This window comes from Otolemur garnettii, unplaced genomic scaffold (assembly GCF_000181295.1).
Source record: "Otolemur garnettii isolate 467f Iridium unplaced genomic scaffold, OtoGar3 scaffold00055, whole genome shotgun sequence".
NCBI lineage: Eukaryota > Metazoa > Chordata > Mammalia > Primates > Galagidae > Otolemur > Otolemur garnettii.
The window spans coordinates 2,088,192-2,108,941 of NW_003852450.1; the positions used below are offsets into that span (position 1 = coordinate 2,088,192).

At 37.0% G+C, this 20,750-nt stretch overlaps 1 protein-coding gene across 2 annotated transcripts in view; it reads right to left on the reverse strand.

Moving 5' to 3' along the window:
* Window positions 1-331: 331 nt before the first annotated feature.
* C4BPA (complement component 4 binding protein alpha) overlaps window positions 332-20,750 on the reverse strand; it is a 52,738-nt gene continuing 32,319 nt past the window's right edge. For both annotated transcript variants that reach the window (XM_012806680.2, XM_012806679.2), the window contains exons 7-12: window positions 20,138-20,320; window positions 14,979-15,170; window positions 12,940-13,128; window positions 2,774-2,941; window positions 1,453-1,628; window positions 332-960 (exon numbers count right to left, since the gene is read on the reverse strand). In XM_012806680.2, coding sequence (XP_012662134.1) covers window positions 787-960; window positions 1,453-1,628; window positions 2,774-2,941; window positions 12,940-13,128; window positions 14,979-15,170; window positions 20,138-20,320 — 1,082 coding nt within the window. In that variant the 3' untranslated portion in view covers window positions 332-786. The remainder of the gene's footprint in view (window positions 961-1,452; window positions 1,629-2,773; window positions 2,942-12,939; window positions 13,129-14,978; window positions 15,171-20,137; window positions 20,321-20,750) is intronic.

Below are 20,750 nucleotides of genomic sequence, written 5' to 3' on the forward strand. Positions count from 1 at the left end.
TTCAGGTGAACACGTGACTCCCACATAGGGACAATGGACAAGGTTTGGGGTATGTTGATCTAATCTGAACCAAGAGGACTAGAGTGGTGTGCACTTGAGGACCTGTGCAGCAAAGGCAGTTTGGGAACACATACTGGTGGGACCTAAACAGGTGTTATTGTGGACCATACAGTAAAATAAAAGTACAACTTTATGTGAAGGATTTGTTAAGTACCCTCATTTCATAGTCCCAAATGACCACATAGACAAAATAGTAGATGGTATATATATTTTTTTGTTTTTTTAATTCTTTATTAAATCATAACTGTGTACATTAATGCATTTATGGGGTACAATGTGCTGATTTGATACACAATGTGGAATGTTTACATCTAACTGATTAACATAACCATCTCCTTGCTTTCTTATTTGTTGTGGCAAAAACATTCACACTCTATTCTTAGTAGTATAGAAATGTACTATCGCATTATGCACATTAGGTTGGATCTCCTCCAAAACCCTCCCTCCTCCCAGCCTCCCCTCTCCCCTCCTTTTTTTTCCTCATCCCTCCTTTTTTCTGGACTAAAACATGTACTTGAATGTCCAGAAAAGCAAAAACATGAGCCACAAGATGATCGATCATTCTACAATCTCAAAGCACTAAACTCTAACAAATTAACATTTCTAAACATTTATTACAATGAATATCAGGGCCAAAGCAAAAGTAGATATGCTAAACTGAAATAACCTATATCAAATTATGGGAGGCAAGCCAGGAAGGTACCTTTTTGTCCTCTTTTTGGAAAATTATAATTCTGTCTCTAGAGTGGACATTCTTGCCTTGTCTCTCTGTAGTTCCAGTAGGTCAATTTCCAGAGATAGCTTATATAGCTCTAGAGCCATTTTCACATCCTCTGGGTTTGGGAGACACTGCATGAGTTTCCTGCCTGCAAGCACTTGCTCACAGCCTTCAGCAACCTCCTAAAAGAGATGAAGATGGTGGGTGTGACTGAGAGACCTCTCCACACCATGAGAGAGGGTATGTCCTGACAATGGAAGAATGGCAGGGTCAAGATCAAAGCCAACTTCAAATGCCGGTTAAGCAAGGAAAACCAGAAATCACTTTGGTCCCACAATAGTCCAAAGGGACATGGACCTGTTTTGTGACAGCTGCCCAGAAAGCTTTGGAGGACAAAGAGGCTACATAGCATAGAAAAAGTAAAGGTAGGAGTCTGTGCTCCTGGGTCTATGGGATGGCACTTTGTATCACCTTAGCTTTTCCTGCTGTCAAGGGAGAGCAGAACTTGCCACTCCTAACTCAGAGTGCTTTATACCAAAAGAAAGCATTATCTTGAGTCCCTCAGAAATGAATTATGTCAAGTCAGATCTCATCACTTCTGATTAGGACAGAGTTGGAAGGATACCACTAGTTCTAGGGGATGACAACACAGATTGTCAAATTGCACCACTTACCCACTCACACTTGGGCAGCTCTGGGTACCAGGTTCTGTTCTCTAAGCATGTGATGATTTGGGGACCGATTCTATTATGGCCAGAGTCACAACGGATGGAGATATTTTCAAGTTCATTGTACTGATCCTTATCCACAGACAGCTTTCCATTCACTATTTCTGGTTTCACACACCGAGCTATAATAGAAACATATTTTTAATAGTCATTAAATCTAAGAGGAACCAGTTTGATGAAAATATTTCAAGTTATATATAAAAATAGCACACTGTACCCCATGACTGTATTAATGTACACAGCTATGATTTAATAATAAAAAAAATCTAAGAGGAAAGATATAATGTAAATCTAAGAGTAATCTAAGCGTAAAGGCTCAGTCTAGTATAAAAAGAATGAACTAACTAGAAAATAATATAAGTCAAAATTTTTATTGAGCATGACTACTTATCAGACTCAGGGCTAAGCACTTCATGTGATTATCTCATTTAAGTCCCACAGTAGCCCCATGCAGTAAGTTATACTGCTATTATTCCCATTTTATCAAGGAGAAATTTGAGACACACAGAAGTTAAGAAATTTGCTCCTATCATAACATATTTTAAAAACATGATAGAATATTTTTCACAGAAGGTGCACAATATCAAACTCTCAGCTACCAAGCTAATTCTCACTCCCAGTCTTGACGCTACAAGATTCTAAATATAAAAACTTCCTTCTTGCCCATTATTCTCCTGTGTGTAATAGACTCAATGTAGTGAAATAAATCGGGAAATTCTTCATTGTAAAATGATATATGTTGATTTAAAAAAAAACCACATGCATGTAAAAATTAGATCCAATTCTGATTCCATCCATCCCCTTAATAGATTGCAAACTAAGAGCCACTTTCACATTCCTGTCAGGTGGTACCCTGCACAGGCTTTGTGGAAAATACATGTCACTCATGGTTTTTGGAATTACTACAGGAGAGCCTACATTTTAACTGGAGCAAGTTTCTATAAAACTTTGCCACAGGCCCACAGGTAAACTACTATAAAATGTGATGCTTCTATGACTAAAATACTTCTGGATATATAAAAGAAACCTGGAATAGGAGCTGCTTTAAGAAAGTTGAATTTTGTGATTAGAAGAAAAAAGTGGAGAAAATCAACGTTCATGTTTGCACTTTTTGCATGGAGAACCACTTGATGATATATTATTGATTACTTAAAATAAAATCAAATCAGATGTTTTCATGTTACTTCATCCAGGGAAGAATTCTTGCCCTCAATATTCTCATGACAGTTCCACCCACTTAGCCAGGGTAGAAAGGAGCTGAAGTTACCTTTACACTGAGGGGGTGAAGGTGACCAGTGTGAAGAACGGCAAGAGAGTTTTGCCTCTCCAACCAATGTGTATCCTTCCTCACATTCATACGTAGTAAAAAGAGAGAATATGGATGTTTGAACTCCTGTATGATGTCCATGGGCAATGGTAGGAGGAATATTGCAACCTTGATGGTGAGACATAAAAATAAGAGATCGTGAGCTCATAGCAAGTATAAAATAGCACATCCTAGAATGTGTGTGGTTTAAAGGAGAATTCATTCTGTCCTTCTATCCTTTCTGCCCATAAAGTATCTTGGCCAAACCCACAAACTCAGGCTGCCCTCCTGTGAGCCTCAGGCTGGGAAACAGTGGAAAGGCTTAAGTTATAAGCTTTTAGGTTTTCCTTCACCATATTTCCTTCACCAAGTTCACTCAACATTCTTCAAGGATAATTTTAGCATAAAGTCTGGATCCATCCCCCAACTCACATATACTCGTGGTATACTTAGTACCTTTCAGGCTAAATGCAGAGATGTGTATCTCTGAGAAACTGTAAGGAAATTAAAACACCCACAATCCCTGAATCACTGCTTCCCAGTCAAAATTATTCATCCATCCTCACCAAGAAAATACTGCACTTGAAATGATTTAGAAAAGAGTTCATAGGATGAATTAAAATGATAACTTGCACTCACTGTGAAGTAAAAAACACTATACCGTGCCAAGCACCTTTCTGAAAGGGAACATTATCACTGTTCACAAATACTGCATAAAGGAGTTAAACAAAATAAAGCTTCAGGAATATCTGACAAAAGACTAGAGTAGTAATGAATACTATACTAAGATGCTCCCACAAGCCTGGGAAAAGGGATGGTTCACAAACAAATATAAGTAAGATTGACATACTGGAATTCCCAGGTCAGATAGTAGAATAAGGGATTAAATGACTCAGAGAAGTGAGCAGGAAGGAATGCATATATGTGAACACTGGAAAATCTACCATAGGATTATGTTATGTGGGAAATCCTGGAGGAGACAACATTTACCAAGGCCAGATGGAATTCCCTGACAAGACGAGCACCTGCATCAAAGGCCACAGCTGATGATGGAAAAAGTCATTAATGAACAAAGTTTGCTAATACCAATTACAGTCAGAGATGGGCTCATATATATTTTTTTTTTAGCTACATCAGGAGGAAGTGCAAGATGGCCAAGGTCAGACATCCCAGTTCACCCCGCCAAAGAAGAAGTTTTAAGTGAAAAAGTTGTAGAGCAGAGCAAGAAGAAGCAAATTTTCACAGAGACCACGCCCTGGCAGATTTGGGGACTGGCAGAAAGAGTAGGTGGGAGTGTTTCCTTTTGCTCACATTTTACCTGTAGCAGTATGCCACCTTCCAATTTGTCTGCAAGCCTATCAACCCTGATGAATCCAGGCACTGCTGTCATCATCAAACTGAGAATTTGGGAGCACCTCTCCAGGCTGTGAGCCCATGTGAGGTCACTTTGCCCCACCACAGACACAAGCCGAGAAGGCAGGCACCATATTGCCTGTGCACATGCCAGGAGTCTACAACCTGCTGGGGAAGTCACAGCCCCTCAACCTCCCTGTCTCCAGATCCCACACAACCAATGGATCCCACAGCATCCATTTGGACTGTGACACTCACAACAGAACAGGGACACAAAGGAAATTAGCAGTAACCACTAACGAGAAGAGTATGAAAGCTCCTCAGAAAAACTAAAAATAGTATGACCATATGACCAAGAATTCCCACTGCTGGGTATATATCCAAAGGTCAGGAATTCAGTATATTGAAAAAATATCTGCACTCCTATGTTTAGTAGAGCGCTAACCATAATAGCTAAGATTTGGAATCAACCTAAGTGTCCATAAGCGGATGAATATAAAGAAATGTGGTATGTATATATATATATATATATAATAGAATGTTATATAGTCACAATAAAAATGAAATCTTGCCAGTGCAACAGCATAGATGGAACTGGTAAAAGTGATGTTAAGTGAAATAAGTCTAGCACAGAAAGACAAATGTTGTATACTTTCATTCATTTCAGAGAACAAGAGCTAAATATTAAAAACAACTAATCTCATAGAGACAGAAAGGATAATGATGGCTATCAAAGATTAGGGAGGATAATAGGAAGGGGAAATAAAGTTGCAATTATTAATGAGTGCAAAAGCACAGTTACATAGAATGAATAATATTTGATAGCACAACAAATTGACTATAATCAAAATAAGTTAGGGCATACTATAAAATACTTAATGGGAATGTTCCTAACCCCCCAAAATGATAAATCCCTGATGTGACAGATAGCCCAATTATCCTGATACAATTAATTTAAATTGTATCCCTGTACCCCAACATCACATATATGCTATAAAAATATACAACTATTCTATACCCATAATAATTATCAATGAAGAAATGCAAAAAAAATACAGTGAAAAGTTTTAACCACAGAAGAAGAAAGAGTTTCAAAGCTTGAAGACAAGTCTTTTGAATCATAGGTATCACTGAGAGAGTTTAGGCTGTAAGTTCATAGTGATCAAAATAGCATGGTATTGGCACAAAAATAGAGACATAGACATTTGGAAACAAATAGAAAACCAAGAGACAAAACTAATATCTTATAGCCACTTGATCTTCAATAAACCAAACAAGAGCATACTCTAGGGGAAAGAATCCCTATTCAATAAATGGTGCTGGGAGAAATGGATAACCACATGTAAAAGAATGAAACTGGACCTGCACCTTTGTCCAATTACAAAAATTGATACAGGATGGATAAAAGATTTAAATCTAAGGCATCAAATGATAAAAATCCCAGAAGAAAGTGTGGGAAAAACTCTTGAAGATGTTGGACTGGGTAAAGACTTTATGAAGAAGACTTTTGTGGCATTTGCAACAACAAAAAATTTTAAATAGGACTTAATTAAACTACAAAGCTTCTACATAGCCAAGGACACAACAATCAAAGCAAATAGACAAACTTCAGAATGGGAGAAGATATTTGCATATTACAAATCCAACAAAGGCTTGATAGCTAGGACCTATAGAGAACTCAAATTAATCAACAAAAAAGGAACAAACAATCCCATCTATCGCTGGACAAGAGACATGAACTGAACCTTCTCTGATGAAGACAGAGGAATTGCTAACAAACATATGAAAAAATGCTTATCATTAGTAATCAACAGAGAAATGCAAATCAAAAGCACCCTGAGATATCACCTAATCCCAGTAAGATTAACACAATCACAAAATCCCAAAGCTACAGATGCTGATGTGGATGTGGATAATCCCATTAGTGGGATTAGTGGGATTGCAAACTAATACAGCCTCTTTGGAAAGAAGTAGGGAGAATCCTCAAAGAACTCAAATTAGATCTCCCATTTGACCTGCAATCCCACTACTAGGCATCTACCCAGAAGGGAAAAAAAATCATTTTATCATAAAGACATTTGCACTAGACTTTTTATTGTTATCCATTTATAATTTCCAAATTGTGGAAACAACCTAAATGCCCACTAACCCAGGAATGGATTAACAAGCTATGGTATATGTATACCATGGAATATTATTCAGCCATTTAAAAAGATGGAGATTTTACATCTTTTGTATTAGCCTGGATAGAGTTGGAATGCATTCTTCTTAGTAAAGTATCACAAGAATAGAGAAGAAAGAATCCAATGTACTCAATTCTAATATGAAGACAGTAGACAGTCTAATACATGGCCACATAAGAGGAAAGTCAAATCAATTCAAGGTGGAAGGTTAGGGAATGGGGAGTGGGGACAGGGGAGGAGGGTGGGGAGGTGATGGGTGTGCTCCACTTTAATGGGCACAATATTGGGGTGTATGGTACACCTCTTGGAGGCAGGACACAATTATAAGAGGGGCTTTACTTATCAAATCCATACAATGTAACCTAACTTGTTAAACACTCAATTAAACTGAAATAATAAAAAAAAAAAATACATTAAAAAAAGGAGATAGGAGGGAAAAGCAAAAAGCATGGAAGACCTATTTGAGGGAATAATGGAGGAAAACTTCTCTAGTCTTGCTAGAGATTTAGACATCCAAATACAAGAAGATCATCAAACTCCCAAAAGATTCACTGCAAATAGAAAATCACCAAGGCACATTGTCATTAGTCTGGCCAAAGCCTAAGCAAAGGAGATAATCCTACAAACTGCAAAATGAAAGCATTAAATTACTTAGAAAGGACAACCCATTAGACACACAGCAGACTTCTCAGCAGTTATCTTACAAGATGGAAGGGAGATTTTAGTTTTCTTAAATGCAAAAACTGTTAACCAAGAATTTTTTATCCTAAAAAATAAGTTTCACAAATGAATAAGAAATATACCCTTTCCCACACAAGCAAACAATAAGGACTTTGTATCACTGATCTGCCTACAAGAAATGTTCAAAAGTACTCTAAATACCAAACAGAACAATTGATACTCACCACTGTAAAAACACTCAATATGAAAAACTGACAGCTCTTACAAAACAGTAACAATAAGGAGAATGCCAAGCAATTAGGTAACTATCAGCATAATGATTCTACACTATCTCATTTCTCATAACTAACATTGAATGTAAATGGTCTAACTGTCCCACTTAACAGAGGTAGACTAACAGAATGGATTTAAAAAACACAGCCCAAATTTCTTCTTTCTCCAAGAAACCCATTTAACTTGCAAAGAGTCTCATAAACTCATAGTAAAGGAGTAGAAAAAAATACTCAATACAAATGGAAATCAAAACTGTGTAAGATTAGGTATTCTTGTAACAGATAAAACAGATACTAAATCAATAACATGAAAAAAGACAAAGATGGTCATTATATATTGACAAAGGGATCGGTTAGATAAGAAGACGTAAGAATCCTAAATAACACCAGATCTCCCAGATTCATCAAACAAATAGTACCAAAAGTTCCAGATTCATAAAACAAATAATACCAGACCTAAGAAATGGAATGAACAGCAACATAATAATGAGAGAGGGGGCTTCAGCATTCCACTGTCAGAACAAGATATATCACTGAGACATAAATTCAAAAAAGAATCACCACTTATATGGAACTTTAAAACAAAAGGATCTAACATACATTTATAGAACATTCTACATCAAAACTTGCAGAATATACATTTTTTTCATCAGCACATGGAATGTTTTCCACGATAGATCATATGTTAGCCACAACCCAAAGCTCACCAAATTTTTAAAAATTGAAATCACTCAGATCACAGTGGAATAACTCCAGAAATAAATTCCAAGAAGAACTCTTAAAACTATATAAGCAATTAAACAACCTGGTGCTGGAAAATCTTTGAGTCAATGAGAAAATCAAGAGGGAAATCAAAGAAATTTTTGAAGGAAGTGACAATGGCAAAACAAGCTACAAAAATCTCTGTGATTTAAAAAAAAAAATCCCTGGGATATAGCAACAGCAGTTCTAAGAGATTCAGTATATAGCATTAAAAACCTACAAAAAAAAAAAAAAGACAGAAACATTATACATTAACAACCCAAGGATACACCTCAAGAAACTAGAAAAACAAGAACAAACCGAACCCCAAGCTAGTAGACTACAAGAAATAAGAAATACAGAACAGAACTAAATAATACTGAAACCAAATTAACAATATAATGAATGAAACAAAAAAGATGATTCTTTGAAAGAATAAACAAATGATAGACCACTAGGTAGATTAACAAGAAAAGAGAGAGTTCAAATAAATTTAGTCAGAAATGAAAGAAATATTATGACTGAATCCACAGAAATGCAAAAGATCATCTGAAGCTACAACAAACGACTCTGTGAACACAAACTAGAAAAACTTGAGGAAATAAACTTTTGTAAACACATATCCTCCAAACCTTGAATCAGGAAGAAATAGATATCCTGAACAGAACAATAATAAGTAGGGCAATTGAGTGAATAATAAAAAATCTGCCCCCCAAGATGCCCAGTACCAGATGCATTCACACTCCAATTTACCAGAGTTACAAAGAAGAACTTTTACTTATCCTACTGAAACTGTATCATAACATCAGGATGAAGAGAATCCTCCTGAACTCATCCTCCCTTGCTCAGTGGCTGGACCTGACCCGGTTCTCAGGTCTGATGATCAGTTACCGAAGATGAATCAGTTCCCAGAAGTGAAGATGCTGTCAAACCCTAGAAAGTGCCCAAATTAAGAAGTCCCCCAGTCCTTGAAGAGGACCTATGCACTGTAGAAGGTATACAATATCCAAGGATTATTAGACACAGGGCTTTAATTGACATTGACACGTTAAACCATCTCAGCTCTCCTATTAGACCACTTGGTGGTCATTTACATTATCCTCAAAAGTATAATCAGAATAGACGAAATTGGTACTTGGCCCAACTCCCATATTGAGTCCTTAGCCCATAGGACGAGGACTGCCATATGCAAGAAGGCCAAGTAGAAGTAACTGATACTGCCCACCTACCTCACCCCTTCTCCAAAGCAGAGTAAGTAAAATTTTTGAAAAATGCAATTTTATATCCTTAAGAGTGGAAGGGGAATGGGGAAATTAGTGCCACTAATTTCTTAAATAGCGAGAGATATGAGAATGCTCATCCCCATCAGAGCTCCATTAAATTCACCAGTCCATATACAACAAAAGTGATAAGAATTCTGAAGAACTACAATACACCACTGAAAACTCAACAACATTTTAGCTCCCATTGCAACCACTGTACCACATGTGCTATCTTCACTAGAATAGATTAATGTGTCTTCAGGTTGATGTGGCCAAGGATTTAGCAAAGGCTTTCTTTTTCCATCTCTATCAGAAAAGAGGATAGAGGATCAGAAATAGTCAAGAGCATACGTTTGAAGTTTTGTCCCTGAGCTATGATAACATTCCTGTCCCTCTCGTAATAGAGTCTGACGATTCCTTCACCACTGGGTGGGCCACAGAAAATTACATTAATCCAATATATAAATTGTATCATATTAATTCTACTGAATGAGCAAGAAGAGGCTAGTATTGTGATACTCCAAGTACAAAAGTTAATATTCAGGGATTTGCATGTTAGTAAAACTTTTGGAGGTCCAGGTTTCAAGAATCCTAGATATCCCATTCAAACTAAGGTCAAATTACTATAAATTGCACATCCCACCAAGAAGAAGGAAGCACAGCACTTCGTAGGCCTTTTTCAGATACTAGAGGTAGCATTATCTGCTTTTGGGAATACTGTCCCAACCCATATGCTGGGTAACACAAAAGATTGTCAGTTTTGACTGGGGCTCATGTCAGGAAAGGGCCAAGAGCAGGCCTACTCTGCAGTGAAATCATGCCTATGTCTTGGACTCTCAGGACCCTACATAGCTTTGTGTATTGGAAGCAGCTATAGTAAAACAAAAATGCAAATGTCAGTGGGACAATCATACCATAGACCCCTGAGATTCTGAAGCAGAAATAGTATGCTTTTTCAAATATGTCTCCTTCCAAATTACTTGGTCTTGGTAGAAACAAAGTTCTTGACCTTATGTCAAGAAGGTCACCTTACAGCCGAAAGTATTCATCATGAACTGAATCTGTCAGACCCACTGAGTTATGTCAAGCAGGCAACCATCCATTATCAGAAGGGATTGGTGCATCTGGGATGGAGCATGAATAGGACAAGATGGCACAAGTGAGCTGCACTAGAAGGAAGCCCAATGCCTACTCGTGCCCAGCAACTGTTGCACAAGTCCGTCTCCCTTAGGTCACACCTATGGTTATATAGGTTCTGCCTTGTAATCAACCGATAGAACAGGGAAAAGTCTCAGCTTGTTTCACAAGTAAACATTTTTGATTTGTGTTGTAGGGAACTGGGAGATCACCTTCAACTCCTTTGCTCCTCAGCTCTTATCTAAGTCTTTGGCTGGATCTCAAAACCAAACTGACATGGGCAGATTAACAAGACAAAAGCATACAAATGTTATTAGTCCTACATGTGCATGAGGATCTTTGCAAGAGAGTAAAATACAAAGTGGCCAAAGTAAGATGCTTTCATACTTTTCCAATGAAGAATGATACATGTGAGAAGTGACAGGACAAAGATGATCTGGCAAGGAGCAGTTTGTTTCCAGGAGAGTTGGTAGGAGATACACGTATGGAGGAGAGGTATAAAACTAGTGGTAAATGTCCCTTCAGAGAGTTTACTTTTTCAGGTCCACTGTAGCCCCCAATTCCCAATCCCTAGTAATAAGAGCTATTTTCTCCCTTTGGTACCAACCCCTCAAAAAAAAAAAATCTTTATGGATTATTGCATGCAGGAGGAGACAGGTCAGCAAGCTCTTTCTGAAACTACAAATTCTCCAATATTTTCAGTGTGAAATAATCGATACACAAGTTTGGCATATTTGAGATGGCATGCTTTTCACTCTGCCAGTGTGTACAAGCTGAAATGGATGGCAGCTGCATTAGAATCCCATCAAGCATCTCAAAAAAGAGGTGTAAGGGGAAATCCTTCTGGTACAGTGAGCTGTAGGTGATACACATAAAAAAAAGGTTGGCATGGAATGAGTGGCTTCTCAGGTCAGAGCCCTGCAAGGAGAAAGACTGGAAGGCTGGGCACAAGGAGATCTAGTGTAGAAGTAGGTAAATGGACATAAGAGAACGGGAAAGAAGCATGAAGATTATTTTTTTGTGTGTTGACACCAGATCATCCCTAATAAAAGAGGCATTAAACCACCATGAATAACAGAAAAAAACAAGTCTCAGTCAGTTGAAGTTAGTCATTCTCTGTCATTGGCCTCACTGGTGGTGGCAAAAGAGGAAGAGATGTAAAGTGACCATGTAGCATGAATGGAAGATAAGTATGGCCCCAACGTCATGGACCCCCCACTAGCAAAGGTCATGTGTTGTCATTGAGCTTCCAACATGCCAGCATCAATCCTAAGTCCCTAATATGACACCATCCCTTCAGGCAACCAAAAACCATTTTCCAGCAGGTTGTTTATAGTAGACCCCTTCTACACTAGAAGAAAGAACAATTTATTCTGACAGAAATAGACAAGTATTACAGGTATGAGTTTGCCTTTTCTACCTGCAGGACCTCAGTTGGCACTACTATTGGAATAACTACAGAGCTTTTGAACAATTGGCATAGGATTCACTACATCCAAACAGAACACCTAGTCATAACAAAAATGTGTGTCATTGGGTCCATGATCATGGAATACACTATTCAAATCACATATAGCATCACCTAAACCTGCTGACCTGTGAGAAGATCGGAATGGCTGGTTAAAGGCACAGTGGATGTGCCAGCTGACAGGCAGTGCTTGACAATAAAAGGGCATTATTTCCACAAAGAAGTTTCTACTTCGAATTAAACATCAACCTGTGTATGGCTCTGGGTTCTCAATAAACTAAATGCATGAGTACAGGAACCACGAGATGGAAGCATGAGTGACTCCAAGACCACCACTGTAAGTGACCGATTTGGGGCATTTGTGCTTCTCATTCCTGAAATTCTGGGGTCTGTAGGATTAAAAGTCCTAGTTGGCAAAGTCCTCTGCCAGGGGAGACAAAGATTTTCCTATTAATTTATAAGCTGCAACAAAGGCCTGGCCACTTTGAGCTCCTTTGGCCTTCTTGCCAGAAGACAAATTGTTTACTGCCAGGGGAATGGGTCCTGATCAATAATACAGGGGCCAAACACACAGGGGGAATGGTGGAATGTGTTTAACACTATCAGCTCTTGGTGGTGGCAAGGGAAAAATTTCACGTTAGAGTGACAGTCTGACTGTTTGGGGGCAGCTGGAGGAAGGAAGCTCAGGTAGGCTGGTTCAAATAGATTTGGACAAGTGTTTTTCTGCAGATTAAGACATATGGGCCAGAACAGAGGAAGAAAAGAGAATAAATCCAAAGAAAACTAACACAGTAAAAGAAAAGTTCAGCTTAATCTCTTAGATGTAGTCTGATTTAGACAAGAAGAGGAAACTGGGAAGGCCATTGGGAGGATAGGGAAAAATAGTAGGAGAAACCACAGAAAGTTGGATCCACTCCAAGAATCATACAGAGTATATACATTATTTTCCCTAATTTTAAACCTTCTTAATAATCACTATCACACTGAAGTGAAGAACATCCCGACATAATATAATTCTATGAACTCTTACTGTCATCACATGCTGGTGTTTGGGGACTCCATGTACCATCTGCTTGACATACAGCTGAAATTTTGCCTCCCATAGAACATGTATATGAAACCTCATCTCCATAGAAATAGACACAGTCATTGCTGCGATGATGTTTTCTATGATGAAGGATTTCGCCATTCTTTAGGTCTGGCATTGGGCAACATAACTCTAAAAAATAAAAAGTGAGGCTAATGGTTAGTAAAATCACCCCAAGGAGGTTCCTGTGGCTAACGAACTTGTCACCTTTGGAAGATCTCACCACTAAAAGAGACTCATAATACTCTAAGTCTGCTCTCTCTGACCCTGACTTACTAAAATACTCTAACCAATCAATCATTTGCCTCTAACTAGGAAACTTCCTCAGGAACCTCAGAAATAAAATTTGTATTAAACCTGTATGAAAATGTCAATTTTCAAAAATTTTTAAGAGCAATGAAAAATAGCATTTATAAATTTATGGCTTCATTAGAGTTGCATCATTTATTAAACTCTTTATTAACTTATAATTCTCATGTGTCAAGGAAGAAAAAAATTCTCAACAATTTCTATGTGCCTGAAAATAAATGCATAGAAATAAATTTAAATTATTGTTTATGGCAATGACTTTTCCTCCTTGATGCAAAAATTAAAGACAAATAGCTATTTAAATCCTTTCATATTTAATATGATTGGGGCTGATATAGGGTTATAATTTCTCATTCATTAGTAGAAATACTTTAAGGTAGAACTTGATATTGCCTAATACATGTGTAAGGGAAAACATCAAAATAGAAAAATAAGCTTTATTCTCCATATCAGGAGGTTGACTAGCACTACAAGGGGGTCTTTGAGACATACTCAAATACTTTCAGTGATCATCTGTTTATGAATTACAATAAAAATGCCAAACACTTGTATGTTTCTGATAATGTAACAGTAATATTTTTGCAATGCTTTATGTGTGAAAATTTTTAAATATGTAAGTCATGTGTATAAATTTGTATTTAATCAGATTTCATAACTTGAATAAATACCACTTCACTTACGCTTTTTAAACAGCTAAAAATATACTTTATTAAGTCATTAAGTCAATAAGAGCATAATGGGTAAAATAAATATAACCAAAAGTGTAAGTACTTGTTTTTTAATTTGAGACAATATGTTTTGATAAGTGTATTTTTAATTTGATGATTTTAATAAAAATCTTTCATGAGTGAGTCTGAATCATTGCAATTAGCCTTTGTTAAGTCACATTCTGATAAGTTGATCTAAACTACCAATTTTCATTATTCATACAATTCACATATTTTCAAATCCTGATCTGGACCACAAAATTCCCTATATTCTGGCCCTTTGTGTCTTCACCTCTAAAATGGCAAGATTCTGACAGATGAGTAGAAGGAGGATTTTCTCCCTCTCTTGTCAACTTCACCGAGGCCCATGAAATGTCATCCAGCTGCCCTTCTGCCCCTCACTCATCCTCACAGTCAGAAGAGGAGCTTCTCCTATCATTGAAAATGGAGAAACTCTCCTTTCTATCCTGAGGCAGGAATACTTGGTCAGGAGTCAGGGTCTGTCTTCCAGAGGAAGATCAGGAGACTCATCTCCATCATCCTGCCATCTTATAGCACAAGAAGTAAACTATAGAAGTCACTTTGCAGTTTGCTGTGTTCATGACTATATTATAGGCTTTGGGGGCCAATTACCCCAAAGTCTACAGTGGGGAGGGATGGGCTCTGAAGGCGCTGAGCTGTATTCTCCTTTCTAACTTTCTCAGTGAGGAGGCTAATACTTAAACTGCACACCATTTGACTTCTGCATCTATTTCTCATTTTATTCTAATATGGCATAAGGAAAAGTTAAAATTTCTCAGCACCTCAGACTCTATGTTTATGGTCCCTTCTGGCTGTAACACATTTATTCTGTTGAATTAATATAATTCTAGATATATTAAGGATAAAATCACATTCATTTAAGGTAGAGAATACTAATACTACTGGACATTTAAGATATAGAAATATTTAAAAACAAAAGCTCACCCTTACACCCTTTATAGGGGGTCCATCTCAAATTTTCTTGACAAGTCACAGTTGTATGCTCATTCACCCTGGGTGTATAGCCAGAATGACAGTAGTATTTAAACACAGTCCCAACAGCATACCTTTCCTCTTTTCTTGGCCGAGGATATCCCCAGGAAGCATGTGGAATATCTGGTAAGCCAGTACAACTATCTACACATAAAAGGAGGACAAATAAGAAGGACACTGTTAGTGGGGTGGCCATAGCAATCAGGGAGCCTGTCCTATTGAAGGGTGTCGGGTGTTCATTCAGCTAAGAACCAGCCTGCAATGGCTGATGTATCAAACTTTCTTGCTTACAAGAAAATGTAAGCAAACTTTCTTCCAAATGTGCATAGCACCATTATTAATCTTCTCTACTTTTTAATGTACTCCAGAAATGTTAGTTTCTGTATTGAAGCATTAGGACTGCAAAGTAAACATGGCAGGAAAACTGTAACATACAAATAAATGTATCTTTCTAGAGTCCCTGACTAGGGCAAACAAACAATAGTCATTCCCCTGATCTAAATGACGCCAGGAAATTTAGCATGTAATAGCTTGGAAAGAACAAAGAAAGCTCCAAGCATTTTTTTGAGACTGGAACTTGGTCATTATTTCAGTTGACAGGAATAGCTAAATGGCTACATTTAGCTATTATAAATAATGCCACTATGAATATTCATGTGAAATTTCTTTGTATAGATATCTGTTCTCCTTTCTCTTAGGTAGATACCTAGGAGGATAATTGCTGGGTCATATGATAACTCTATGCTTCAACTTTGGAGCAACTATCAAAACTCTTTTTCAAAATGGCTGTATCCATTTACATTCTCACCAGCAGTGTATGAGAATTCCAATTTTTCTACATCCTCACCAACGTCAATGACTATGTATTTTATTTTTATTATACACATTCTGATGGATATGAAATGTTATCTTACTGTTGCTAAAAAACTATCATTCCAAGACATACTAAAGGAAATTCTTCATACTGAAAACAAGTGACATCAGACCGTAATTTGAATTCACACAGAAAAACAATGAGCACCAGCACAGGTCATTATGGAGGTAATTTAAAAGGTAACGTAATTGTATATTATTTCCTTTCTTTTCTTAGCTGATTTAAATAACAATTGCATAAAACCACATGCATATAATTGCATTATTAAACCTATAAAATATAGTAATGCAATATATTTGACAATAACAACATAAAGAAGGTTAATGGGAACAAAGCTATATTGTAGAACAGAATTGACATCAGATAATAACTTGACTCCACAGGAAGAAGTAAAATAAAACAGAAATGATGAATAAAAAGATTAATATAGTAATCTTTATAATTTAATATTAATTATGAAGTAATTAATATAGTAACTTTATGAATATATACTTTGTTCTTTCTTGCCTCACCTACCATAAAGACATAAAACATAGTATTATATAAAGCAATAATTATAACAATACATTATGCAGTCTGTAACATATATAAATGTGAAATGTGCTGCTGAATTCCTGATCAATAGTTTTTCTTTCTGCATTTTAATATGTCATCTCACTGCCTTCTGGTCTCCTTTGTTTCTGAGAAGTCAGTTGTTAATCTTATTGGGGTTACATGCACAAAACATTGTACATGATGTACTGCTTTTCTCTTGCTGCTTTCTCATCTTTGGCTTTCAACATTTTCACTATGATGTTTCCAGGTTTGGATCTTCTTGCATTCATCTTACTTGTGTTTGATGAAATTCTTAGATTTGTATGTTGTTGGGATGTTTGTTTGCTTTTCTTGGGTTTCTTTTTCTTTATTTTTTTGTCAGATTTGGATGTTTCCAATCATGTTTTTTTATTTGAATAGTTTTTTACTCCTTTCTCTCTCTTCTACCTCTGGAACTCTCATTATACATGTGTTGGTTCACTTAATGGGGTCCCACACTTCTCTGACGCTCTGTTTATTTTTCTTTGGGCTTTTTTCTCTCTATATTTCAGGTGCCATAATCCCAATGAATCCATGTTTACATTCACCGATTCTTTCTTTTGCCAACTCAAACCTATGGTTGAGTTTCTCTTATAAAATTTTCATTTTATTTATTGTCCTTTTCAACTCCAAAATTTCTGTTTTATTTTTAAAATATTTTCTATTTTTATTGCTGTTTTCCATTTGATGAAACATTGTCATAATGCTTTCTTTAATTCCTTCAATTAATAGTTTCCTTTAATTCTTTGAATATATTTATAATAGTTGCTTTGATCTTTTTAGCACTTGTCTGCTAAGTCCAACATCTGGGCCCTCTCAAAAGCAGTTTCTATTGTTGGCAGTTTTTTCCCTTTGTATAGGTCATTCTTTTCTGCTTCTTTGCATGTCTGATAATTTTTTTTTAATCTGCCACATTAGATAATGTATTGTTGCAACTCTGGATACTGATTTCCCCTCAACACCTTCAGGGCCTCTTGTTTTCTTGCTTGCTTATTTGTTACTGACTTGACAGGACTAGTTTGATTAAGTCTATTTCCCCCAAAGTGTGCTCATCCAACGGCTTGCATCTGAGAGTACACCCTGGGACAAGCACAGTCTTCCTCACCACCAAGCATCACTCTGGTTTTCTCTTTCAACAGCTCTTTCTCATGAGGCTTTGGCCTGGTCTGCCTTTATTGGTATTATACCCAAATGTTAGCCTCCAGTCATTACTAACTACTTTCTCTATGTTTTTACAACTCAGCAGAGCATAAATTGCTTCATAGTCTCATGTAGTTGAAGCTAGTCTCCTTAGCTGGGGCAGGCTGTTGACAGTCTTCGGAGCTTGCTTCATACCTCCTTCTGAAAAATATCTGTTCCAGACATATAGATCAGGAGTTGGGGCTAATTAGAAAACTCATTCATCACCAGATGCCTCACCAGAGTCCTTCCTATGGTGTTAAGAGCTATGAAGAAGGTAAGGAGGAGCCAGCAGAAATGGTACTTCCCAGCACCAAGTATACATATTCCAAAGACCAGAACTAGAAGAATAAGTTCTGTCAATATTCACTAGCTCAAATCTACTACAATAGTTCTTCCATTCTAGGAAGCTGGGGAAGATGGGAGGTGCCACTTTGCTACTGAGCCCACTGCAACAGCTCTCCTGCAAAGAAAGACATGCAGGAAATGGGGACTAAATTTCATATCATCTTTCCACCTCCATCCTCCCTATATAATGGAAATTGGGGTGGAGGAGTAGACACTAATGTCTGGCTGCTGCCACCTATCCAATATAAGCCTTCCACAGCTTAGAGTTCTGGAAAATGTTATCACACAGTGTTCCCTATTTGCCAGATCTACCCTAAATAACTGTTACACACCAGGGAGCTGGGGGAAGATGGGAAATGCCACTTGTGAATCCATAGGAACAGTTCTACAAGGTAGAGCTGTTGGTGACTGGATGCAATCTCTAGTTCTATTTCAATGTCCTCCCACTGTATATAACAAGTCACCATATATTTGCTGAATAAATGCTTCTCAATTTGTTATAAGCACCTTGATCAATCTCCAGAGACCTTGAATGGTTTACTAATTTTGACCAGCCTGTAAGATACCACTACAGGGAGAGGTCTCTTCAAACTCCCTACACCACTGTTCCAGATGTCCGCAGAATATAGTTTTTATTATTTTATGAGGGCAAAAGTAAGACTACAAGACAATAGTGGCTTCATCCCCATATCAGGTGCATGATTTGGGACAAATCATTTAGCCTTTACGAATAGTTTCTTCATCTGAAAAATGCAGATAATTATAGTGCCCACAATGATTGGGAGGAGTCACTGAATTAATTCTTATGTACCTAGTCAAATCATTATTATTACAATTACCATTATTTTTAATAATCCATATAAGTCTATGATTGCAGAGTGGCAGAATCATAACTGGTCCAAATAATACTTGTGGAGAAAAGGGAACACTTCTACACTGCTGGTAGGACACTTCTACACTGCTGGTGGGATTGCAAACTAATACATTCCTTTTGGAAAGACATCTGGAGAACACTTAAAGAACTAAAAATAGACCTGCCATTTGATCCTATAATTCCTCTATTAGGTATATATCCAGAAGACCAAAAAATCACACTACAATAAAGATATTTGTATCAGAATGTTCATTGCAGCCCAATTCATAATTGCTAGGTCATGGAAGAAGCCCAAGAGCCCATCGATCCACGAATGGATCAATAAATTGTGGTATATGTACACCATGAAATACTATGCAGCCATTAAGAAAGATGGAGACTTTACCTCCTTCATGTTTACATGGATGGAGCTGGAAAATATTCTTCTTAGCAAAGTATCCCAAGAATGGAAGAAAAAGTATCCAATGTACTCAGCCCTACTATGAAACTAATTCATAGCTTTCATAGGAAAGCCATAACCCAATTTTAGCCCAGGAATATGGGGAGAGGGAAGAGGGAGGGGAGGGCAGAGTACATGGTGGGTATAGGGAGGGTGATTAGTGATCCATAGGGATCACATCTATGGTTCATCCTATAAGGATACATGTAAATCTCTCTAAAAGTAGAATATAAATATCTTAACACAATAACTAAGAAAAAGACATGAAGGCTATGTTAACCAGTTGGATAAAAGTATTTCAAATTGTATATAAAACAGTACACTGTACCCCATGATAGTAATAATGTACACTGCTATGATTTAATAAAAATAAATAAATAAATATTTCCTTAACTGTAAAAAAAAAAAAAAAAAAAAAACTTGTGTGCAAGTTAGAAGAAGGTTCTTTTCTTCTGGACACTTTTTGTTATTTGCCTTTCAAAATAATTATCATAATTTGATGATTTTGTTAGAATAAGACAATTTTCTATCAACTAGTAGAATATTATCGAAATAAGTATACTAATCCACAATATCTACAATATTAACGCCTCCCTTTGGAGTGTGCACAAACCCTGCAACTATATATGGTAGCCTTTTTTACTGATTTACAACCTTCCCAAATATATTGAAAGCATTTTTCTATCCAACAAGAAAAAGAATTATTAATCTCAATTTAAATTTTATTGTGATTCAAAATGGGTCTAGGGATGGAAGTATACCCACCAACATTCTGAGTACTTTTTGATCCCAAACATTGAAATTCCTTCATGGTCTATACTTACTGAGCTCACAAGTAGGAGGAGAAGGATTCCATTTGTTATCCTCTTCACAATGAATTAAATTGCTGCCTCTGAGAATGAAACCCTTCTGGCACTCAAACACAATAGAATCTTTGTAAGTATAGCGGGCTCTAAATCCAGAAACAATATTTCCATGTAGTACCTTTGGTTGAGGACAGTTGATTCCTAAATAATCATGAGAAAAGACGAGTGGATTTTAAAAGAGAAATGGCAATGAGGATATTGCTACTACTGCTAATCCAGTTACAAGTTTCACACAAACACCTGATGTAAGTACATGCCAAGAAGATACAATAAAAACACTTTAAAGTGAATATTTGAGGCTACTTGCAAAGATTCATGCCTGTAATCCCAGCACTCTGGGAGTGCTAGCTGAGGTGGTTGTATTGCCTGAGCTCACGAGTTTGAGACCAGACTGAGCCAAAGAAAGACCTTGTTTCTAAAACTAGCAGGGCATTGTGGTAGGTACCTGTAGTCCCAGCTAGTTGGGAAGCTGAGGCAAGAGAATTGCTTAAGCTCAAGAGTTTGAGGTTACTGTGAGCTGTGATGTCATAGCATTTTACCAAGAGTGACAAAGTAAGATTCTGTCTCAAAA